Below are 25,048 nucleotides of genomic sequence, written 5' to 3'. Positions count from 1 at the left end.
TTATTAGCTTCTGAGGACTGAAGTGGTCTTGATTAATTGCTTCAAGGGAACTGGTGGCAGTCTTCCCCATGATACTGACATCAGAAATGTAAAAGTCGTTTGGATTTACAGCCTCACCGCTGAATGCATCTGGCCTGCTTGCAGAGTTGATCTACTACCTTATTAGGGGAAATGGAGCATTATGTCGGTTGTGGTCGTCTTTCTTCCCACCATTCAGGATTTACCATTCCCTGAACGATGGCAGTTTACACCCGGCACCGCCTCATATGTCATTCTGTCGAGGTGTGTGTGTGTGTGTGTGTGTGTGTGTGTGTGTGTGTGTGTGTGAGTGTGTGTGTGTTGAAGGTTGGGTCACTGCACATGCTGACTGGAAGCCAACCAGCCCCTTCCCCACTGCTCCGCAACCCCCAAGACTCCTATTTATTCTGCCAATTGAAGGAAAAGCTGATGTTCACACAATTCGGGCCTAAATGATTGTTGGTGTCACCGTGAGCTGCTGTTGAATGCTGCTGCTGTCGGCAGAGCTGCGGCAGCGGAGCACGCCTTCACCTTCAGCGTTTTGTCAGCAGATGGATGGAGTGGTGCTGGGGCGGGAGATGAAGGGAAGGGGCCAGGGGACAGAGGAGTATGAGTGACAGGTATGTGGTGTCTTCATTTGTAAAGTCAGCCAGGTGTGCCAGCGGAGCCAGGAGGTGAGGAGGTATCAGAGGAAATTAGAAAAGCAATGAAAAGAGGGGGGGGGGGGGGGAAAGGAAAGGGACAAAGGAAAGAATAGGAAATAAAAGGCAAGGAAAGGAGGGGATGAAAAAGAGGGGAGAGGAAAGCAAGGAGGCAAGGGGGAGGAAAAGAGAGGATAGGGAAGGAAAAGTGCGAGAAGAGCAATGGAAGGAAACTCTCCCTTACTCTCTCACCGCACTTCCTGAAATAACGTCAAGAAGGTTTTCATTATTATATCAATATCAATTAAAAATATTCTTTAAACAAATCAGCTTTTCCCCCTTTTTGGCTGTTGTTCTCCAACGTATAGGCAAATGACAGAATCACACGCATATACTGCTTGGTGACCATGGAGAAGCATACTTTTGGGCCGAAGGAGGTAGACATTATTACATGACAGCAATGGTACTGCTTATTCCACACACAAACACACACACAGGCAAGCACACACACACGCACACATCTTGCCTACAGGCAGTCGCCCACGCCACGCTCTTCTAGGCAAGAACATTTTTTCGAAAATGCCCTACATACCGTACACATATCTCCACACACACACAAATACATTCTCACGGCACATCAGGCTCCACAACATGCAGTGAGGCGGCGAGATGAACTCGAGGTGACACTAGAGCGGGCTGCCTCTGGACGGAATGAGCTGATTGGTCGGCTTAGCTGAGGATCTGACATCATGCTCCGGCTGGTCCAGCAGCAAGCACTCCTGCAAATACATGTGTCACACACACACACACACACACACACACACACACACACACACACATCATCATATGTACACAAACACACACACACACTTTGTTCACACACAATTAATTCCGACACACTATACAGAGCACAATCACTCCAGTAAAGGATTACATGTATTATATGCTTTGTGTGTGTGTGTGTGTGTGTGTGTGTGTGTGTGTGTGTGAGTGAGTGTGTGAGAGAGAGAGAGAGTCCCTGTGTTCTATAACTATTTATTGTTTACCCCCCCCCCATCCCCCCATCTGTAGGATTTATTTAAAGCACATAAACACATGAAGGCGTGCCATTAGGAAATGAGATCTGTTTCTCTTTGAGAACACACTGGGCATGAACAGCCTGGTGTGCCTTCTTCTGCAGTTTATGATGCTCTCGTGCAAGGATTAATCTTGTGGATTAGAGAATTTGCTCCTCTTCGTATATGCTGTGACCATCAAAGCAAAGTGCTCAACAGTCGGGAGCCAAATGTACGATAGTTGGTCCGGAAACACAAAAACTTTGTGGTCTTTGTGTGTTTGGCACCTGGTAATCCAGCCAAGTTCGCAAATGTGACAACACATATGAAAGAACCCCCGTAAAAATTTGATTATACTTCTGACCCGATGACGGCAACTTTTTAGTGCTTGACGGCTTTGACACTTGGTTTGAGTGTCAAAGTTTGATACCAGCCCAACTCAGTAAACCTTAAGCTTAGTTCAGAAGGGCACACTGAAGTCACATATTGGATTGGCTGATTGGCTCCAGTCTTTTGCAGCATGGTTTCACAATCATATTCAGTCTGGGCATACAGCGCAGACATTATAAACTGAAACATCCCCACCGTAACTCTGAGGATCAAACTCATGCCCGTGCCGCAAACCGCTGCCAGCGCAACCTCCACCGCTCCAGACTCCTCCTTGTTTAGTACTGCAGATTTCACAAAGAGTCATCTTCTTGTATGGGGGGATTGGCTTTGATTCATTCAGAGCCTTTCACGATGGATGGATGGCTATATATATATATATATATATATATATAGCCATCCATCCATCCATCGTCTACCGCTTTATCCATTTAAGGGTCGCTGGGGGGCTGGAGCCAATCCCAGCTGACATTGGGCGAGAGGTGCACCCTGGACAGGTCGCCAGCCTATCGCAGGGACCACATACAGAGACGGACAACCATTCACTCTCACATTCACACCTACGGTCAATTTAGAGTCTCCAATGAACCTAACCCCATTCTGCATGTGTTTGGACTGTGGGAGGAAGCCGGAGAACCCGGAGAGAACCCACGCATACACAGGAAGAACATGCAAACTCCACACAGAAAGGCCCTGGTTGGTTTGAACCGGGATTCAAACCCAGAACCTTCTTACTGTGAAGGCGAAAGTGCTAACCACTACGCCATTGTGCAGCCTTATATATATGTGTATATATATATATATATATATATATATATATATATATATATATATATATATATATATATATATATATATATATATATATATATGTTATGAGTGTTCACATCTGTGTCTAAATGTCTTTGACTGACTGAAATACTTTTTTAAATTTTAAGCGTCTGTCATCTTAAATGTGTCCACAATACTATTGAAACTATTGAAAACATGTATAAACATAAAATATCAAAGTCAAAAGAGTTTGAATCTTTCAAAGCAACATATTGAAAAAAGGTATTTCGGCACTCGACTCAAAAAATTTGCAATGGCCGAGCTGTTGCGTTCATATCAAAGAGTTCAAATTGTTGAAGAATGACTGTTTCAATTTGACTTAAATTCGAGGGGTGTAACTGTCACATTTGTTCCTGTCGGTTTTACAGCAAAATGATAAAACAGCTGTCATGCTGAAGGGACGAGCCTTATGGGCTTAATCTCTAACCTTTGTAGTCCTGCCTGAGAGGAATGATGATGATGATGGAGGAGGGCGGGGGGAGAGGCTGAATGTTAGAAGTTGTGAATTGTGATGGTGAGTTGAATAATGGCGTGGAGATGAAAGTATTAATGGCCACTGCTAATCTGTGGTCCCTCCGCTGAGGTACACAGCTGGAGAAAGACAGAGAGACAGAAAGACAGAGAGAGAGAGTGAGAGTGTAGTTTGTAGCTGGGCGGCCGCCTGACAGCTGTGGGCCGTGCAGGCAGTGGATTTACTCTAGATTAGTCTGGACACGTGCCAACTAGGATTCAATCAGGCCATGATGAATGTGCTTTGGCGCGCTGAAGGCTAACACTGCTAACTGCTGAACTGACTGCTAACAGTCCATCCCACTGACCGTCTAGGAGTAACATTTTTTGGGGGTTCGATCCTCGTGTCCCGGACGTGTTTTTGTGTTTTTCAAACTGCGCCAGGATTTTGAGGTGGAATACAAGGGACGACTGTGTTTCCGCTTGTTTCGGATCCATTCTCTAAAAGAAAAAAGAAAAAACAAACCCCGCTGGGATTATAAATACGGACAGAGATAAAGCCTGTTGTTGTGCTGAGGAAGTGAGGTGATATTCAGTAGCCATGGCGACATGTGAGTATTTGACGTTGTCTCATTTAGAGGCTGAGGTATAGAATTTCATCATTTGTTCTGTGCATTTCTGTCTGTAATTTTGTCCCTTAAAATAGGCGTTATATAGATGTTGAGGGGCTTAATCACCGGAAACTGTTGCCTGTGCAAAGATGGTACACTGAGGAGAATAATGACAATATGCCTCCTTTGAGATAAAAAAGAAATGTATACAATGCAATGCCATTTAGAGTTCATTTTTCCCTCCCTCTTTTTGAGCTACTGTGTCACATTGACGTCTGCAGCCCTTGTAATTGAAATGTTTTCATTATATCACCAATAAGATCATAATGGATCAGTCTGAATTTTATAAATCTGCCACAGTTAAACATTTAAGCCACAGTTAGAGCAGGTAAAAAACAACCCTCTAAAGGGATTTCTGTAGTTCTTTAAAAAACAGTACAGATAATACCAAAGCGTTGGCTGAGCTGTCTTCACTGATAATGGCTAAGTTGAAACGTTAGTAAGTGCACATTCTGACATATTTGAGTGCTCTTAAAAATTTGACTTGCTGTAGCGACGCAGAGGGAAAATGATGTAAGGGAATACTAACTTGTTGTAAATGGGTTTTTTTTACAATTTAAGTTGAGCATCTAATATACGAGAGTAGAGAGACAAGCGTTTGTGAAACTTGATAGACGTAAGTCTTACAGAGGAAACCATAACTGCTTTCATAAAAATTCATCATGCGTTCGTTTGGTTCTAGCCTTGATGTTCAATAAAAATAATTTGTGTTGTGTAAATGTTGACAGTCCCACAGAGTTTTGTGTCAAAGGCATGCCTGACCACTTATTTTGTTAATCATTTCTTTCATTTATTGCTCTTCGTGAAAACACTAACTGTCCTTCTTACCCCGTAGGTAATGTGGGTATGCAACCTGTGCCGTAAGCAGCAGGAGATTCTCACCAAATCAGGAGAATGGTTTTCGGGGTCAGGGGTGCAGCCTGGGAGCCTGGGCACCTCCTTGAAAGACCCAGCCACGGGAGGTGAGGCCCAACGGGACAGGAAGCTACTCCGCTCCAGGTCCCAAGCCCCGCCCTCCAACACCAGCACAGGGCCAGACGGGACACAGCCGCCCGCTGGTATCACTGCTGCCAAGGGTGCTGACACCATGCCTGGCTCTCGCTCCCAAAGTGAACCACCTAGAGAAAAGTAAGGCATCAGAAGACATGTAACACAACTGCTGTGATATATTTTATCTTTATGCTGCCACTGGATGATGCAATCTGTACCTTTTTTTCATTTTTATCATGATGCAAATTGGAGAGTCAGAATCCTTCTAAAACAGAGAAAGCTAGGAATGCTTTGAGGTTCAGGACACATTTGTATGGTGTATTGGCTGAGGCTGCGGTTGATTTTTGTAATCCTTGGTGTATAAAAAGAATAGATCTGTGTCTCTTCTAGTTTAACCAGTAGGAAAGCTAGGTCACAGATTTGTTTTTATTTGGTGGGTGAGTTAGGTAAGAAATTATCTGTTTCATGTTGATCAGTTCAATCTGTTCACATAAAAGCAGCTAAACCAAGAACGGATATAGAAAGGAATGTGCTTAGCACAGGATATTTTTGTCTCCTCTCAGCATTTTATTCATATTGCAAATTCCTCTGTTGCTCACCCGTGGTAATGAGAATGGTGCGCCTGTGCTTATGTCTGGAGACTATTGGATACATTTGTGTAATGAATGCTCCTCTCATTCAGGAAAAGGCCAGTTTCCCTCCATGAACAAAATGGTAAAGGAGGCATAGGGCGTGGTAGTGGCCGGAGATCTGCTGGGAAGTTGCCATCTCAGTCATCCCTGGATGAGCGGGTGGGTCCTGGGGACAGAGGAGAGAGACGGCTGGGAGATGGACGGAGGCTGGAGAAGATCCATTCTCAGGACTATGAGGACGGGGCGGAGCACTTGGGTCGTTCAGAAACACACCGGAGACGCCCAGAGGATGAGGAGCAGAGGGAGCGGCAGCGCCGTGAGGAGGAGTTCCAGAATCGTTACCGTAGTGACCCCAATCTGGCCAGATACCCAGTGAAACCACAGAAGGAGGAGCAGGAGATGCGCATGCATGCTAAGGTGTCCAAGGTACGCCATGAACGGCGACACAGTGATCTGGCAATCAACGAGGTTGGACTGGAGGGAGGAGGCAGTGCAGGTGAGGTGCCTGAAAACCGTCTGGCCAGGAGGGGTGGAGGTGGGGAGGGAGACCACAAGGTCTTGGAGAACCACCGAGCCTACTCTGTGGATAGGACCGTGGGGGTTGGAGGGGGGCCTACACCGGCTGGAGGTGGATTGAAATCAGGGCCCCAACCTGGGGGACCAGTTCCTCCAGAGTGGGGTCTGAAAAAGGGCCGCCTAGAACCAGGTACAACATGGACACCAAGGGACAAAGGTGGGGATAACCTGATGAGGAAGGACTCCCAGAGCTCGGACCAGTCTGAGTCTTTGCGGCCACCCCCTCCACGGTCATACAAGAGCAAGCGCGGAGTCAACAAGAGGCAGATGTCCATCAGCAGCTCAGAGGAGGAGGGCGGCTCCACGCCTGAGTACACCAGCTGTGAGGACGTGGACATGGAAAGCGTCAGCGAGAAAGGTCAGTCAGATGTGCTCACTCTACAAGTTAGCTGAGCTAAACCAATCCCAACTTGCACACTTTGCATTGTTTGTTATTTGACACTGTTCCATGCGTGTCTCACCTTTCTTTGCGCTCACCAAAAGTTGGTAATGAGCTGCTGTAGTTCCCACTTACCTCACGTGAATCATAAAGGGCCCTAATCAAACTGCAGTTGTTGTATTTTCATCATTGTCACGAGTACGTCGAGACTTTATCACCTACCATATACACAGTGTAGTGTGTGCTGGATTGGAACCACAGCTATAGTAATAGGTTCAGCTAATACTCTTGGGAGATATTAAGATCCCAAATGAATTGCAAAGATAAATTGTTTTAAACCTGGAAAATAAATGTTATTCATATCTTCCCAAGCTTCATGTCCATATTCTCCAATCCCTAGCTTCTAAAATATATTTGGTAGTTGAATTATGAAAGTTTGCCAAAAAAAGGGAGATATTTTGAGATATTTTGGCTCGCAAGATTATCATAATACCAACACATTCGAATTTGGGACGGTACAACTATACGATAAGTGATAGGCTGAAGCACCCACACAGCACCCAGTACATTACTATCCTTGTGTGTCATCTACACCTCTGTGCTGTGGCTAAACTCTGCTGCTCTCAGGACAGCTCTCATTTATTTGGAGAGTCCCTGTGATTTAGGCCAGCAGATTTGTGGAATTGGGTCAGTGGCTCGCTCACTATGTAATGCTTCACAAACAGTCAGCTGCACCCAGCCAACCACCAATGGACCACCAGTTTAAGCCAAGCCGAGGTTGCATGCTACACAGATGCTGGTGGTTTGTTGGTACCGGTGCATGTCGCAGCTTCACTAAAATAAGCCATGTGAGAGTGTTCGCGTTCAAGAGGCAGTAGGTAGAGCTAGCTGTGCTGTATCGGCTTATGTCTCTCATCGGCCACAGAAGGGGCCCGTTCCAGATGTTTTAATCCAGATTACTATTATTTATGGACTGGTAATGGGTAGATGGTGTGGATTGGGATTATTAGCTGTTTTAAACACTCTTTAGCTAGTTGGGATTCAAAACAGGATGCCTCCCTTGACTCTCATCTTTGGCATGTTGTGCGTATTTGCAGGATAATGTGTAGTGTGTCTCCCTATACAGACGGATTAGGTGGAGTGAGACGGTTTCGTAGGGTCAATATATTCTTTCTCTGTTCTAGTGTTGTTTATTGTGTTGGTTTTGGTGTCATGGTCTGCTTTACAGGTTTAAAAGATGTGACAAGTGACCTGATATTATGTGTCTGTGATGAAGAGCCTTATAATAAAGTATAACAGCCTCACAATTAGAAGATAGATGCTTTTGTCAGACTTTAAGTTTCCTCCAATTAATTAATGAAACATGCATATGTTCTTCATATTGTTTTGTTTGATTATTTTACCTCTTCCTCTGTTATGGTTTAAAGGTACCTGACTGAAGACCAGGGCTGGTTGATAATTGCAAAAATGTTATTGCAATAAGTTTATATCGATATCTTTATTTTTGCTCTTGAATGACCAGACGATTAATTATGGTTTCATGGGCAGAAAATGACAAACGCTTGTGAAACAGCAAAACATTTCACAATTCTGAGGTGGAACATTCAAAACAATTCAGTGGTTCAGTAAATGAAGCCCTATTGGATATAATAATAATTTTCAGTTTTCCCCCCTCCTTGTGCCTACCTTACAGGTAAACAAAGAGATTTATTTTTTTTGGTTTTAAGATATAAATCAAGTAGATGGGATGTCACAGATATGGACTGGATTATAATCACTGATTTAGTGGTTAACATAAAAAAGCTTTGTGACTCTGGTGATCATCATAAGGTCATTACACTAGGAGTACATCCATGCAGTGATGTTTTATTTTCACAAAGATGACAAAGTAATGTGAAAGTCTGACTTTCCATAACATAATGAAGAGTCTAATGAATGAATGCAAAACACAAAAAAATTAAAAAATTAAGACTTTTTAACACTTATCAGACAACAGACATAATGAATATGATAAAACTGTTATGTAATATTCATGCTTGAGCAGTTGATTCTATCCTCTCTCTGGCAGGATTATTTAAAAGAGTGTTACGCTGTGGTCTCCCATTCTTCCAAATAAATTGTGTCTAACCGGATATACCAGGGCAGTACAGCATATCCCAGACTGAAGCTTTAATGACACAGCAACCTTGACTCAGTGGAAGCAGGTAGTGAATAAATGTAATTGGGTTATGTCTTGGTGTAAAGATGATAATGGTGCCGAGGAAATAGAAAAGGAAGTCTGCTAGGGGGATGACACTGGGTCCAAGAGTGCTGCACACATTAATTACTTTGTGTGTGTGTGTGTGTGTGTGTGTGTGTGTGTGTGTGTGTGTGTGTGAGAGAGAGAGAGAGAAAGAGAGAGAGAGAAAGATTTTCCTACATGCATCTACCGTCTTTACTTTAACATTCCCTCGAGACTATGCATGAACATGAACGTGTTGTACTAAACTATACTGTATGTGTTGAGAATATTACCAATAATGCGGGGTGACATTATTGCATTTGATGAAACTCCTCATAACACATTATGTCTTGTAAGGATATTGTAATATGGCATTTTGCCCTACTGGAGCGCTGCTGCATGTTGGACACACATGTCACGGGAGTTATGCCTTTCGGTCTACATTCAGTTACAATCTTCACCAGTAAGGTAGCACACCCTGCATGTAGCCTGAGAGGTAAAACTGAGGGCTTAAAATACCTCACTGCGGCTCATTAAGTGCGAGCTACTCAGATGAGCATATCAGCATTTTTATCAAAATGATTAGGTATTTTTGATGAGCATTGTCAGCTAGCATGCAGTCATTAACCTCATCACGCACTATTGAAATGAATTTAGTGAAGGAATGTGTTGTGCACCTAAATGACACAAAAGATTTAAATAAACACGTTTATATGTAGGTCCTTTGTTAAGTGCTGTGTGTTGGAAGAAGTTGACTCAAGTTAAATGGTGATTCCAGGTCATGTGATCAAGAGACACATGTACACATGACCCAAGAGCCTGTGGTAGGACTTTTGTCAAGCTGGTTAACTCTTTTGACGGTAAATTGGCGAACTAGCAGTTGAAATAGTAGATTCAACTCCGTGAGGCCTATTACTGCGTCCTCAGAAAGATAGAAGCACACACACACACACACACACACACACACACACACACACACACACACACACACACACACACACACAGTTTATCAAGAACAATACTCTTCTAACACCTGCAGAGAGCAGCTCAGATCGTGTAATCTGTCCAGCGTGTTCATCCTCCAAAACCCAAAACGGTCTACTCTACAGTTTAAACCATTGAGTCAGCAGCTATCCTCTCAAGCATTCTCTGTGGACTTTCAGATTTCAGCTTAGCAGCGTTGGATTCGCGTCTATTCAGCCTTCCGTTCTGTTTTTTCGGATCTCCTGTACACATGATCTTATCTGTCACATTCCTTCTAACTCCCTCTGAATACTACCACAGATATTAACACACATGCATCAGTGTTTGCTTTATATTTTCTCATCAGCACTTTCTTCCTGCTCTCTTTCTACCCGATACTTTGGTTCAATCTTAAGTGTCACACTTTAAACTGAAGATCCTCACCTCATCCTCGCCAGTTAGCTCCTGTGCTCTGACCGTCCATCTGTCAGTGTTAAGCGCTGGGATACGCTCATAGCCACTGATGTTTCTCTCCATGGCCATGCAGACTCTGGCATGAGTTTTGGATAGACCAACTTGTGGCACAGGGAATCAGATGGATTATTTTAAGCTGTGCTTCCTGAATGACAGTTTAATCAAATTTTCAGCACCTTTTTTACAACTTTTCTTTCTTAATGGCTCTTTTTCCTTCCACCTAACATACGATGTATGGTACATCACAACATACATTTTGTATGTTTAAATAAGTGTCCTAGCTTGCATGGAGTCATTACATTAGCATTAGGTGGTACATTTGTGCTATAAATTAATATAATTTATCCCCTTGTTTTGGCATTTGTTTTCTTTCAATGCTTATTGATATGTCTTTTTTTAAAGAAAAAACTGCAAAATTTTGGGGAAAGTGTCAAATAAAGGAAGGCTGTGTCATCTACATTGAAGGACATTTTTATGTCAGAGTTTTTTTCTCTGCCACTATTATCTTCTTCCTCTTGGAAGAAGGAGCTGCAATTATCTTGGCAGCTGCTAGTTCTTCGACATAACATCAAGTTGAGCTGTTGGGTGTTGCAGTCTATTTTGTGTGGAGGTGATCCATGCATGGGCCCTGCCAACAAGAGGGGGACGTTCCCCAACCATGTGCATCAAAGGACAAGATGTATAATACATGTCTTACACAGGGATTCATGTGACAGAACTTAAAATGATTAAATTGGGTTATGTGAGGCCCTGACACACCGTTGTCCACCATTCAGTCTGTATTTGATTAAATATAAAATATGAAATCTTTCTTCCAGACTGAAATATTATGGATGATTGTAGCATCTAAGCAAGCTGGACCGAGAAAGTATTACCTCCAACCCTCTTTGTCTCTCTGTCTGCAGGTGACTGGGATTGTCATCCATTGGATCCTACAGTGTGGCATGTGAGTGTTTATGTGCCACTGCACCCATACAGTACATTTACTCACAGTCAAACAGACGCACACAAGTGCATTGATACAAGTAGGAACACTACAGTTGTATCCACATACAATCACATCTGCTCTAATGAAAGCATTTACTTGCACGTCAAAGCCAACTCAGCAGGACAGTATTGGAAAAGCAAAATCTAACACTAACATTAATGTTATTACCCTATAAATAAGAGTACTTGTCTTTAATTCTTCCCTGCTGCCTTCACGAATCTCCCTCCATAAACGTTCTCGTCGCTCATCTTTACTGCTCTCGTCTTCCCTGTAGCATCCAGTTACATGGCAGCCATCGAAAGAGGGCGACCACTTGATCGGACGCATCACGCTAAGCAAGCGGTCGGCCATGCCCCGTGAGGCTGGTTCCCTCCTCGGCCTAAAGGTAAGCAGGAAATCATTCCACTTCGTCTCTTTCTTTCTCTTTTTTTTATTTCTTGTTAGATTTGCTTCAGCGTACCAGATGACGACAGCTTATAGAGGGAACAAGTGAGTAAAGAAAGGAAGATAGTAAAGGATTAAAGAAATGTTTTAATCCAGAAAATAATAATGTTTTTGTCTGTGAATGCTGTGGTGTACGTGCGTAGCAAACGCAGAAGTGTGTATGACAGTGGCCGTCGAGCAATGACTGCCATCATGCACCTCTGTCCCTGTCCTCATGTTCGTGTGAAGGTGGTAGGGGGGAAGATAACAGAGACAGGAAGACTTGGGGCCTTCATCACCAAAGTCAAGAAAGGCAGCCTGGCGGATGTCGTGGGACACCTACGAGCAGGTGCCAGTCCATTGGACATTTTGCTTTTACGTTGGGCGCTACTGTGTAGTCTGCAGCATTTTCATCCAGAGGGTGCTGGAATTATAATGAACTGTCGCCCAGTCCCATGTGTGATGATAGATACTGACCTGACTGTCAAAACTCTTGTAAAAGTGGGAACGATTACCTTATCTTATCTTATCCAATCTTATCTTTTCATATCTCATCTTATCTTATCTTGGGGATGTGGGCTAACATTAGAGGAGCTAGGCGAAAAAGCTTCCACAATCTGAGTGGAGCGTCCACTCTCTCCACATGAGAGCTGCTGGCTGTTTGTAGACAGACGTAATTGCAAGATGCGCTTCAGGCTGGATCATCATTGCGTTTGTCGGTTCCAGGTGACGAGGTGCTGCAGTGGAATGGGAAATCGTTGCCGGGGGCAACCAAGAAAGAGGTGTACAACATTATCCTTGAATCCAAGGCGGAGCCTCAAGTGGAAATAGTTGTTTCAAGACCTATAGGGTAAGATTATTGTCATTAATATTTAACAACTGTCATAAAAAAATACCCAAGTGATGGCGTCGATTTTATTCTGACGGACACTTTTGATGTCTCCTTCCTTTATCTAAAAGCTCTATCCACCGAATTTTGTCCAAAAACTTCTTGAGAAAAGTGTATAAAGCATATCAGTAAGTAGTGTCCATTAAATGGGTGGAGCCCCTTACCCTCATGCCTCCCCGAAATCCTCCAGATCCAAGAGAAAAGTCCCCATTCCAGCTATCCCTTTCTTCCTCTGCCACACACCATGTTTAACATGTTCGTGTGCATTTGACTGCTGTGCTTGCTCTTCTTCTACCACGCAACTCTTGGTTGACATGAGTGTTTTACCCATTCATTTTTTTTGAAAGATGAATGTACTCTAACATCTAGACTGTCTTTACCTTGCACGTATCCTGATGTATATTCTAAAAATGTTGGTGTTTATTTTGCTTTGTGACTCTTGTTTGCTTTTTACAGAGACATCCCAAGAATCCCGGAGTCGTCCCACCCGCCTCTAGAATCCAGTAAGTGTTGATATGAGCAGCTGTATTGACTATGTGTTATTAGCAGTGATTTTTGACTATGGAAACAACTTCTGGGGAGAAATTCCCTCTTTACACCTCAAATTGTGCTTTCATTTCACATTTGGTTGCTGATTGTTCTGTGGTTTTATCACGAGACCTGTTGTTCTCTTCAACCCTCAGCAGGCTCCAGCTCCTTTGAGTCGCAAAAGATGGACCGCCCCTCCATTTCAGTAATGTCCCCTACCAGCCCCGGGACCCTCCGAGACCTCCCTATGGTGCTGCCTGGACAGCTCTCTGTGAGTACATGCATGGGCACTGACAGAGGTTTGTGTGAGTAGATTTAAATATGGATATAGGTTAACTGCTCTCGTCACATCACTCCAGGTGAAGCTGTGGTATGACAAAGTGGGCCATCAGTTGATCGTTAACGTCCTTCAAGCCATAGACCTGCCATCCCGACCAGACGGACGACCTCGGAACCCCTATGTCAAAATGTACTTCCTGCCCGACAGGAGGTAAGGACACAGTATTCAATTTTTGGTCTTATTTTTGCAGGTTCCTCTTGCAAGTACTTCTTACCATGAATTTACCTTTGTATGTGCTTGTATTTTAAGTTGTTTAAGGTCATGTTCAGGACAGTGCTTTCCTTCTTGGAATCTAAACTCTGTGTTCACACATTTGCTCCAGTGACAAGAGTAAACGGCGGACTAAAACAGTGAAGAAGAGCGCCGAGCCCAAGTGGAACCAGACCTTCTTATACTCCCACGTTCACCGGCGGGACTTCAGAGAACGCATGCTAGAGATCACTGTCTGGGACCAGCCCAGAGTGCAGGAGGAGGAGAGTGAATTCCTGGGAGAGGTGGGTGAGACACTGTGTACGGTTGAATTGTCAAATTGGCTTAGGACGTTTTCCTAAATCTTGAAGTAACCTGGAATAATTTGATCAGCAGCCATGATAAGAGCCTGGATTCTCTTGGAAAGGAGCTTCAATGCTTCTTTTCCCTTTAACATATGGTACACTGGACCTGCCAATGCAAAAGGAAAGGCTATATAGACGCCCCACAATTCATTGCAGCAGCGATATGTAACGTGACGCGCCATGCACGAACGATTCATAATTTACGTCCAACTGAACCCACTATGTCCATATACTTTTGCTTAATTTGTTTGTACAAAAACAGGACTATCTTGTAAACTTAATATTACATAATACACCAATTTTCATTTGAATTTGCTTGCTTCAGTTTACAAATTGAATAGAATAGTATAATATCATTTTCCAAATTCTTCTCATATCTTAGCCAGTTTCCTAATGCATTGGAGTCCCATGGAAACCTATAGCCTGGGACCCAGATGAATTCTGGGAGCTCATTTTATTTGCTCTGCTAGAATACGGTCTGGATTTCCCTCCCCCATCTCAACCGATTATCTGATAATGGCCGGGGTTTATAACGTGACGCGGAGAGAAGCGACATTTGTAAACAACCGGGGCTGCCGCTGATGAACGAGCATTTGACTGAAAGTGTCATTTCTCCCTCAAAAACGGCATCATCACAGGCATCGCCTCTCTGCTCCAGTCTGTTGACATTTTCGCATCGCTCAACAGACGTCACCTGATTCGTTGCTCTCACAGGTTGGGAATCTCTGTGTTTAAGATTCCCGGCAACAAATCCCTGTCCCCAACACTTCTGATGCTCAGTGGCCCCACTGGGCTGTTTCTCTTCTGCTCCCTCATCTGCCACATCTAACACATCCTTTCTCTCTCAGATCCTCATAGAGTTGGAGACGGCCTTGCTGGACGACATTCCACACTGGTACAAACTCCAGACACACGACGTGTCCTCCATACCCCTGCCCCAGCCCTCTCCGTACCTCCCACGCCGACATGTCCATGGAGAAAGCCCAAGCAAGAAACTGCAGAGTATGTCTGGTTATACACATTGCATGTCCAGGCTTTGTGTAATTATATATATATATGTGTGCGTATGATCATCATAACATCTCTTTTGTGAACCTACAATAATTTTGAGTGTTTGCAGTTTGCTAACCTTTCCCTTTCTGAGTTCTCTATTTTTTTAAATCTCTCAGTGAAACAGAGTCTCTCAACCTTACCCTGTCTTATGTGTGTGTGTTTGTACATGTGTGTGTGTGTGTGTGTGCAGGGTCTCATCGCATCGTAGATACAGAGTTTGATGATGGTTTGATGGTAGTAACTAAAGGTGGGTGGGGGGGCATGGTTGCCGAGTATCTCCCTGTAGTAGCATGTAGGTGTCCAGCACTGGGTGAGAAAGTGTCTTCTTGCATCCTCCCTCTCGTTACTCCCAAACCTTCCGGCCCCCTTTTGGCTCCTCGGTATGTTTAAGAACAAAGTGCTCCCCTAATTAAAACAATTAATCTTTGCCGTATCAGCAAAATGGAACACACCAAGGACTATTGCAATTCATCATATTGCTACTGGACTGCGGATTTTGAATTGCACTGTCGCTGGTGTACAGCCTCTTTTTTTTTTTTTTTTTTCACTGCTGAAGTTTACCAGTGCACTGTACTTCAGTGAGGCTGCAGTGAACAGTTTCTCCTCTTCTGCTGGGCCGTAGAAACACTGACGCACTGAGCTACTCGAGTGCACTGCCATTCCACTGAGTCTCCTGCCATTCACCCGCATGCTTCTAGTCCTGCGCAGAGGTCCCTTCCCTTCACTTGCAGGACACTGAAGGTGTAGACTAGGAGCTGTTAATTGTGTTATTTTGGCCAGAAGAATCACTACAACTGCTTTTGGTGTTTGACTGTTTCTGCTGTGGCTCACTTTCCTGTCTGACTGAATGTTGACCTGATTTGAATATATTATACATTTCTGTGGTTCATCTCGGCCTTTCCCAAGTGGGTAGGGTTTAGGAAACTTTAATGATTCTCCTTCCATCTGCAACTTATTTTGAACGTCATTATGCCTCTTTTGATCCTGCTGCAAATGCTCAGATTGTGATAATGCACACTGCAGTAATTGCACATTTACTGGACACCTTTGTGCATGTGTACTACTACTATGAATTAAAGTTATAACATATCGACTATTGTACACCTGATCCTTTAAACGGATAAATGCACAAAGAGTTGTGAAGTGGGGGAGCTGGTGGTTCCCTATTATTCATTTAGTGATATCTTCAATACTCGTCAACGTGGATTCATAGAAATAGAACATAGAAACATACAATACAGTTGGATTTTATTCCGGCTATCACTTGAATTTATTTAAAATCCGTTTCTTAGAAATCACATCTTTACAGTCTCGTGAGAGAGAGCAGAGGGGCCTTAATGTTACAATATCCACGAGCAGTAGCTTTTGTGTCAGTGGAAAATAAGGCTGTAAGAGGCAAAAGTCAGAGCTATAGCAAATTCAAAATGCCTTTCCTGCATTCAAATCTTCTGTTAGTAGCAGTTGCTCATCTTTTGCGCTGATGGTTCATCTGGAGGAGTTTTGTGTTCACCCAAGCTTTGGAAGAGCTCTTACTGCTAGGATAACAACCTCTCCCTCTTTGAAACTCAGCTTGTACATCCTGAAAAGGTTATCACCAAGTCAACAACAGGCACCCCTGAATAGGTGTCCCTATTCCTTGCCGCCGCAGCGGTGAAGTGTCCCGAATAAGGATAAAAAAGTGGCGGCGCAAGCAAATCTCAGGTCTGACAGAGACATGGCAGAAACAGTTTGCTACTCAGCCTAGCTCACATGACCCCGTTGACCTGTGGGCTAGCTGCTCATTTGCCTGTAAAACATCCTGCTGTGATGTTCTACGGTCTGCAAGAGAATGGCAGTGGCTCAACACTCACAACGTGTGCACCTTTATCAAAGGACACAGAACTAATGCCTGGATGTGTGTCCGTTGTGTGTATCTCCATGTTTGTGTGCGCTTTACTCGAATCCACGGATCGACAAAAAAAAACGTGTTCGCATGAATGTGTGTGTGTGAATTATTTTTTTTTCCGCGTGTGTGTGTGTAGGTGCAGAGCGTAACTCCAGGGAGAGAGAGCGGGGAAGTACGCTGGCGGTGCCTGAGCAGCAGCGGGCCGCCCAGCACCGCTCCCGCTCCGTGTCCCCTCACAGAGAGGACTCCTGCAGGGCCCGGTCACGGCCCGCACACGTGCCAATGCAAAGGTCAGCATCGCCCGCTTGCGCCCCGGAATCACCTGGGGAACTCGGGTCTGCGCGCAGTCTGTTTGTTTGTGGTGACAATGTAGCAGCGTCACATCAAAACATATCCATCGCTGCGATTACATAATTCAGATTATACGTCCAAACATTTTAATAAGATTATTGTTTGGTCCACAATAGTCTCAGCGTGAGTGTTGTGAGTACAACGTCAGGTCCTTGTTGCGGCTTGTTTACATGTATTTATTAAGGCTCTCAATCTCCCTACATTACAGCTGAATCATCGCCATGTGCTGTAGATCTCTGTTAATGGCTGCTGGCCTGACAATGTTATTAATTGTTCCAAGAGCTGGAGGCTGCCAAATGTGTTAAAGCAAGCTGAGCTCTTATCCCGACGTACAGTATTAACTATATATTTACAATTGGCCCACCGTGTTCGTTGGGGATGAGCGACCCTGTAATCATACACCCTTGATTTATTGCACAAGACCCGGGCAACGGGCTCGGGCAGGGTTATTAAGAGCATGTATCAACCGACAGGTCAGACCTTTAATTCAATCAGTAGAATGGAAATTCATTTTTCTATTAGTGTCCCTGCCTTTGCTTGGCTTCTTTATTTCTTCCTCCGTGTCACACACATCATGTTACTTCTATTGCATTTGATTGTCCATTAGTGAATAGTTGGAAGTTATACGTGTGGTTTGGAATAAAAGGATTTTTCATATGTGACTTTGTAAAGGCCTCATGTGTAGGATTTAGGGGATCTAAAGGAACAAATGGAATATAATATTCCCGATAAAGTTTTCGTTCGTGTGTGATCACCTGAAACTAAGAATGGGTGTGTTTCGTTATCTTAGAATAAGCCTTTTAAATCTACATAGGGAGTTGCATTTTAACTGTAGCCCAAAATTATGGAAGCAGTTTGAAATTATTTGTGAATGAAAAGTGAATTATGATAACAGAGAACCTTTGTCAAAGGTCAGTTATTCTGTAAGGGGTGTGTTGCCCATGTTGTCACACTGACACTGCATTCTCACTGATTCGTTTTGAATCATCAGAGTCATGCAATAATGGCCCGAGATTCATATTGAACCTAAATATTGTGCTTTCGTTAGGAGTCTGGATGAGATCCACCAGAACCGCCACCACTCCCACTCCCCCTGCCAATACCGCGACTCCCACTTGGAGCGCCAACGTTCCGGTGACTCGGACTATGAGTACTCTGAGGACAGGTACCCTGTTTTAAGGATCTCTGGGCACTGGATGATTATGAGTGTCGTGTGTTTCAGTTGACTTATAAGAAAAAAAGTTTAAGAACAAGATACTAAAACCTTGCGGAAATTCAGCAGTGTTTTGACAGCAACTGTAGCCGTCGACATGCATAAACAGAGTTCCAAAATATGCTTATGGAGACCGCATGCTGATATTTTCTCATATATTATATAAAGGTTGATTATTGTTTTATTTAATCACTGCGTGTAATGTGATATTACCAAACTAATTTCTACTAATACTACTAACAGTTTGAAACTAGTCATTGCTACATACTGGGTTTGTTCAATCATTCTGTTTTGTTAAATGGGACACCAGGCTGCTACACCAGAATTTCCCAGCTTGGGATGAAAGTATTTATCTATCTATCTATCTATCTATCTATCTATCTATCTATCTATCTAAATGAAGACTTGATTGAAATCTCAGAATTATGATTTCCTGGGTTCTGTCACTCATAACTTCACTTTGCCCGTCTGAGTTGCCATCCTCTTCTTTTGTGTTTTCTCGGGTTGTTTTTCATTTGTTCACCCATCGTCATGGCAATGACAGCGAGGTCCTGGAGATGCACAGGTCTATCCGGGGCGGGAGTGCCGAGTGCCTGCACACAAACAGGTAAAAAAAGCAACCACCATTCAGATTTATTTTGATTCTACGCACAATTTTATCATCATTTCCATCCCCACTATGCTTTAACAACTTCATCATTAACACGCACTGTTGATATTGTTTGTGCAAACACTGTGGTCGTTATCTTGAATGGATCTTGTACTGTGTATCTGCTTTTTGTGCAGCTGCATGACCACAAATGCAACATGTCACATCGAGCGTCAAGAAGTTGTAACATATTCATAAATTCATGTCCAACTTCTGTCTAATGCCACAACTGTCTCATATGAACACACACGACACACTGATCACTGTGTGAGGGGATTAGAGACCTGCTCGGTGGCTGACCTCAAAGAAGGCAAAGCTCCCTGTGATTAATTTCCTTTCCTTTTTTTTCTTTCTTTTTTTGCGTTTGGATGTGTTCTCTCACAGCAGTTGTCTTTTTGTTTTTTTGTCTTGTTTATGTGCATGATCGCCACTCATACAACCAGGGGTGTAGGTAGACACAACAACACACTCCCCCCCAAAATGCCCCTGTTAGTAAACGGTATCCACAAAGACATTTACAGGTAAGTGTTCAGCGTAACAGGAATTCCTGCAAACCCCTCTCTGTGCCTGCCCAGCCTTCCCAGACACATTTGTGGAGTTGGTGTGCCATTTAGTTGCGGCAGTGTTCTCGTGGCGCAATAAATGCCCACATGTCCCCAGACCACTGTGCTGCTTGTGTTTCCTTTGGTCGGAGTGTTGCTTTGTCATGGTGCTGCTTAAGCTGAATGGTTTGTGCTCTTTCCCTCTGTATTATGCAATCCTTTGATGGGCCATATCTGTGCTTTTATATTTTTCACAATGTACATCACTCATACGAGACTTCTGTATTATCACCTCTTCACATTCAATTTTGGACTGACTTTTTAAAATCTTGTCACAAAAATTTGCTGTCGACCTGCATGCCACCAATACAATGATTCCTTAATGACTTTGCACCACTACTGTATGAGGTTGATATTTGCGATGTGCAACGTCTCGCCAACCGTTGGACGGACTGCCATTGATTTTGCCGTCATTAAGGATTATTCTAGCAAATTATTCCCTGCAAATAAGCGGGGGCAGAAGGTGATATACCTGTTACAATTGACACTGTTAACATGTTCACATGCTGACATCTGCATTTAGCTCAAAGCATCACTTTGTCTAAGCACATGGCTATAGACCATTAGTCTTATTTAAAGGGGCATTCCACCAGTTTTACATCTCGAAGTAATTGACCAATTACACAGATTGTGAAAGACTGTAAATTGTCTCCATTGTCTCTCGTTAAGCTTTGTCAGGTCTCACAAAGTAATTCCAAACTTACATTACCAGTCTAAAATATTTAGTAACATTATACCAGTAGTGTGAAAGGAAGTGTAGAAGTTATAGTTTCATGAGTTTGGACCATATTAGGGACTAAAGTTTTAACAAATCTTTTTAATGACGTGTCTCTGGCAAGTTTCCCAAAGTTTATCGAAATGCTATGCTAAGTTGTTGGAGTACCCCATAGGAACGACTGCCAGGACATCAGTGTAAAACTTGTGGAACGATTTGGAAATGGTTGTTGGCCAGTAACAGTTAATGAAACAAAACATGCAAAACCACCATTATTATCCTGGCATCATAGTTTATACTGATATGTATCAAAGTCTTGCTGTTTCCTTTTTCCTACCTCTGACCCAGCATTAAAAGGACATGATCATTCCTCAGATTTACAGTTTCCTCCAGTTCTCTGTGTTCTGCCTATTATCCTTTTTATGACAGTTCTACACATTACAAAGGTTTGCTTTAGCTTGGTTTCCTTGCCACATGCCGCCTCGCTGACTTTGTATCTGTAGATTTTGTTACATAATCTGCATTACATGTAATCTCCCCATATATGTTTTTGGGGTCAATCCACAGGGAGGGACCTCCACCCTTACATCATTCATTATGTAAGAGCATAGAACATGTGTCCATTTAGTGATTTGCTGTTTCCGGTCATCACCTGCATCATGCAGCAGTTACATTTTCGCTCTAAAGCGATCCAATCTTATATATTTTTAAAATCCTCCCTTTTTACTGGAGTCGAGAAGGAAACAATATTTTATGTTGCACCATAATATGAATGTTGCTTCTTTGTCTCCTGATCATCCGCAAGAAGCTTGCTTAGTTTCGTGCTTGTGTTTGTTCCACTCAGTCTCTGCTTACTTCTGTTCAGTTGCATTTGTCATTTTTGTTTTCTTTTGCCTTTCTTTGCGACGCGGGTCTTTCCCCGCCTGGTGCTGGCGGGGTCAATGGCGTACAGCTCCACCCTCCCCGCATGCCTAAAGAGCAAGCCGCCCCACAGACAAGAGGGGGTTAGCACCATGCCTCGTAGCATCCTTACACACCGTGTGCTCAGGTTCACTGATGAGGTCACGGTTAGGTAAGAACACACCCACACACCATCCCCTCCTCCGTCCTCTCACCACCCAGAACATTTTCCTTCTTCCTTTTTTTGACGACACATAGCAGAGCATGTGCAGAGCATTAAAAAAGAAAGACATTAAGCCCTTGTTGCCAACCTTGCAAAGCATTAGTCTTGAAAATATTATTTGCAATGTCATGCGATGGCACAGACTCAACCATCTGTTGGTGGTCAAAGAGCGGCATGACAAACATACAGCTGTGAGTGTATGCAGTAAAGAGTAATCCTGAACACTGGCTGATCTCCTTTCCTCTTCACTCATTCATTCCCACACACACACACACACACACACATTTACAGGCAGTCCCCTCATCCACTCAGACCTGGTTCCCATGGCAACTCACCAACCTTCCATCTGAGTGGTCTCGCAGTGTATGGCCGCAAGGAGTGACTATGATAAATGGAGATACAGCATCAGAGCCATTCCATGTTACTGCACTGTCTGATGGCCTTCCTTTCTCTCTCTTTGTCTCTCCATCTGCTTCTCTTGTTAACGTTACATCTCATTTTCCCCGAACTTCTCTGTTTCCTTTCCGTCTACGTCCTACTTGTTTCCCCCACGTCATTCACAATCTTGTCCTCCTGACGCCCATCGGTGCATTCTCTGTCCTCACACACCTGGTCTCCATCTCTTCTTTTTCTCTTCTTTATTTCTCTCTATGTTTTGCTATGTTGTGGCGGTGCAGTGACCTGCAGCCGTCGCTGGACAGAGTGAGGAGTGCCAGCACCACTTGTCTGAGGCCTGACACCAACTTTCATTCCCCAGACAGAGACAGGTATAAAAAAGGAAATCACAGCGCATTAATTCACACATTGTTCAAATCCAGTGAATTAAAATTGCACAAGATACTGATCCTTTGTCTTGAAAATTATTACACAGTCAAGAGTCATAGACTCGGATGTAATTCTGCCCAGCCACAACTTTCAAATCAGTATTTTCTTGACTACATGATTGAATAATTCAACATTTTGGGTTTACAATGCTGCATGCCTTCATTCCAGTCCATGTCATTTGTCCCTTTCATGACTGAATTTGCACCCTCTCATAAAAGAAACCCCCAAAAAACTACCATTTAGAATTTGTCTTTAATCTTGGATTTGAAAGACAGCAGAGTTTAGTATGATATAATCTAGCAAAATAATGGTACCTATAAATGTAGGCTACTGTACATGGATCCCAGGAAGGTTAACTGAGTGCAGTTTCCACTCAGGTCGGCTGTTTGGCAGTTTGGCTCATGTCCCATCAGCTAACATGGAGGGGGCTGGGGTTATGACCTATACTGCAGCCAGCCTTCAGGGGGCGATCAAGATGTTTTGGCTTCACTTTGGGGAGCTGTCGTGTCATTCGTCTTTATATATAGACAGAGCAATGGTAACAGTTCCCCCCCCCCTTCTCTTGAGCTAAACTAACCGTTACTAGGCTAAAGCCTAATATACTGTGTATACCGTACAGACATAAGAGTGGTATCAATCTTCATCTAATTAATTTGCAACAAGATAGTGAGAAGGCGTTCCAATGTATTCACCAGTCTGTTAGCTTGTTCATAAGTGTTCTTGGATCTCTGACATGACTTAAAAAAGTCAGGGCGAACCTTTTGACCGATATGCCATGAAATTTACAGTCAACAAGTTTCACTCCCTCGACTGTTCCTGTACCAACCACTCTGGTGTCCCCGCCTCCAAAATGCTCCCCCCTCCCGTCCCTCTGTCCTTCTAGGTTCTCCAACCCTTTGCCCCGCAAGACTCCCCCAAGTCCCCGGATCTTAGTAGAACACGTGGGCCCTGAGGAGGACAGGTATACCAAGCCAGCCTGTCCTCCGCTGTGCCTGAGCCTTCAAACATTGCGCTACAGCTCTCTGCTTTTCCCGCGTATGCCTTGCCGACCCCCACATTGTGAAGCCCATTCTGTAGCCTAAAGCTCATCCTGTAAATGATTGCATCTCACAGATGTGGCAATCAGCACTGTTTCTTTCCCCTTTCCTGTCAATATTTGTGGTCTAAGGCTACGTAATCCCTCCTTTAATTCTGCTGCACCTGCTCTTTCTGCTGAGCGCCTGTTCTGAATTCCCCCCACTTCTCTGGCTTGAAAGCACTTTCTTTGCCGTAACATTGTTGCTGGCGGAAACAAAAAGGAGTTCCCAGAATGTGCAATTATCATCTACGCTGCTTTTGAAAACCACACCATTTAGACGCTTTTACATTATTTCCGACATGCCGTATGAATCGATGTCCTTTTCAACTATTTTTTTTACCATTCTGCGGTGCGTCATTCTCCATTTCGTGTTTGTTTTTCTTTCCCTCTCTCTGTGGTTGCTGTGTGCTGAAACAGGCAGTGTAGCAATTCATCAAGTCCGAACTGTCACAGAGGCAGCAGAAAGAGCCTGGAGGGGGACAGGTAAGATCATTCATCCATGCATTCATTTACTCGCTCGCCTTATTTCACCTCCTCTCATCATTGTCAGCCCGTCTCTCCTCTCTCTGGAGGGATGATGTCTGACCATCTGTTTGTCAAATCTGGAATATTGATTTGGACTTGAATATAAAATATAAATATAAATAATGAAAAACAGTTTCCTAAGTAGGTGATGAAAATCATGTTTGCTTTGTTTAGTTTTTTTCAATTAATAAGAAATTTTTCTTTTGACCATTTACTGTCTTTGTAGGTTTCCAGGTGCTTGAAAGCTACAGCCTGTAGTGGTTTATCTTCGCTTAGCAAAATAACTAGCAAAATTTTAAAAACATGTCCAAAGATTACAAAAAAGGAAAGAAAGGAAAACAAGGGCATGATCCTACTAAGGGAAATCTTGAAATCTTAATTTGTGTTTTTGCAGGTGTTTTTAAGTGCCTGATTTCTTCAAAAAAACAACAACAACTTGTTTTTGTGCAGACAAAACAAAGTCACATAAAACGTGTTGAATATGCAGCTTTTGAGTTGCTGATTGGTCCATTCACTCAAGCTGTTTCCTACTGCTTCCAGTAGTCATGCTAGGCTAAGCTAACGGCCACTGCAGCTACAAGGGCCGCACGGCTCAACACACACACACACACACACACACACACACAGGCTCTTTTCTTTTGCTTTGATTTTTATTGTATTTATATGATTTTATGTTTTCATTTCTTTTAATTTCCTGGTGCCTGCCTACTGATTGACAGTCGTATGCAGCCCACCTCTATCCTGAGGGGCAGTAGGGGGAGAGGGGGCCCGCTGAGGCCCTTTGGCCAGACAGCCCTGGCTGGGTCCTGTCCAAACTCGCCACGGCTAGACAGGTGCATGCTACTGCCAGTGCTGCTGTAGACCTCTGCTCCCCTGTGTGCTGGTTTCCTTAGTGTCACACTGAGTGCGGTAACGCTGTATGCAAGGTACCACATGTGTCTGTCATACCTCAGGAAGCAAAAACCCCCTTCATTCTGAGAGGTCTGATATCCGTGTTAGCACGGTGAGGTCAATCAGGT

General features: G+C 43.6%; 1 protein-coding gene across 25 annotated transcripts in view; it reads left to right on the top strand.

The window, feature by feature from the left end:
• Positions 1–25,048, top strand: part of rims1b (regulating synaptic membrane exocytosis 1b) — a 69,597-nt gene that overhangs the window by 31,248 nt on the left and 13,301 nt on the right. For 7 of the 25 annotated variants that reach the window (XM_035637862.2, XM_035637863.2, XM_035637860.2 and 4 more), the window contains 20 exons: positions 4,889–5,181; positions 5,726–6,609; positions 11,194–11,234; positions 11,551–11,661; positions 11,949–12,048; positions 12,426–12,549; positions 13,045–13,091; positions 13,272–13,387; positions 13,476–13,606; positions 13,779–13,950; positions 14,859–15,012; positions 15,254–15,310; positions 17,085–17,238; positions 18,348–18,464; positions 19,057–19,119; positions 21,431–21,550; positions 22,279–22,368; positions 23,310–23,387; positions 23,922–23,987; positions 24,749–24,862. In XM_035637862.2, coding sequence (XP_035493755.1) covers positions 4,889–5,181; positions 5,726–6,609; positions 11,194–11,234; positions 11,551–11,661; positions 11,949–12,048; positions 12,426–12,549; positions 13,045–13,091; positions 13,272–13,387; positions 13,476–13,606; positions 13,779–13,950; positions 14,859–15,012; positions 15,254–15,310; positions 17,085–17,238; positions 18,348–18,464; positions 19,057–19,119; positions 21,431–21,550; positions 22,279–22,368; positions 23,310–23,387; positions 23,922–23,987; positions 24,749–24,862 — 3,032 coding nt within the window. Of the gene's footprint in view, positions 1–3,216; positions 3,994–4,888; positions 5,182–5,725; positions 6,610–11,193; positions 11,235–11,550; positions 11,662–11,948; positions 12,049–12,425; positions 12,550–13,044; positions 13,092–13,271; positions 13,388–13,475; positions 13,607–13,778; positions 13,951–14,858; positions 15,013–15,253; positions 15,311–17,084; positions 17,239–18,347; positions 18,465–19,056; positions 19,120–19,604; positions 19,683–21,430; positions 21,551–22,278; positions 22,369–23,309; positions 23,388–23,921; positions 23,988–24,748; positions 24,863–25,048 lie in introns of those variants that run through there. The other 18 variants (XM_047334031.1, XM_035637872.2, XM_047334030.1 and 15 more) reach the window with 15 other exon arrangements.

The sequence above is a fragment of the Scophthalmus maximus genome, chromosome 8 (genome assembly GCF_022379125.1).
Source record: "Scophthalmus maximus strain ysfricsl-2021 chromosome 8, ASM2237912v1, whole genome shotgun sequence".
Classification (NCBI taxonomy): domain Eukaryota; kingdom Metazoa; phylum Chordata; class Actinopteri; order Pleuronectiformes; family Scophthalmidae; genus Scophthalmus; species Scophthalmus maximus.
Note: the sequence above shows the minus strand (reverse complement) of the source record. Positions and strands in the feature narration are given on the sequence as shown.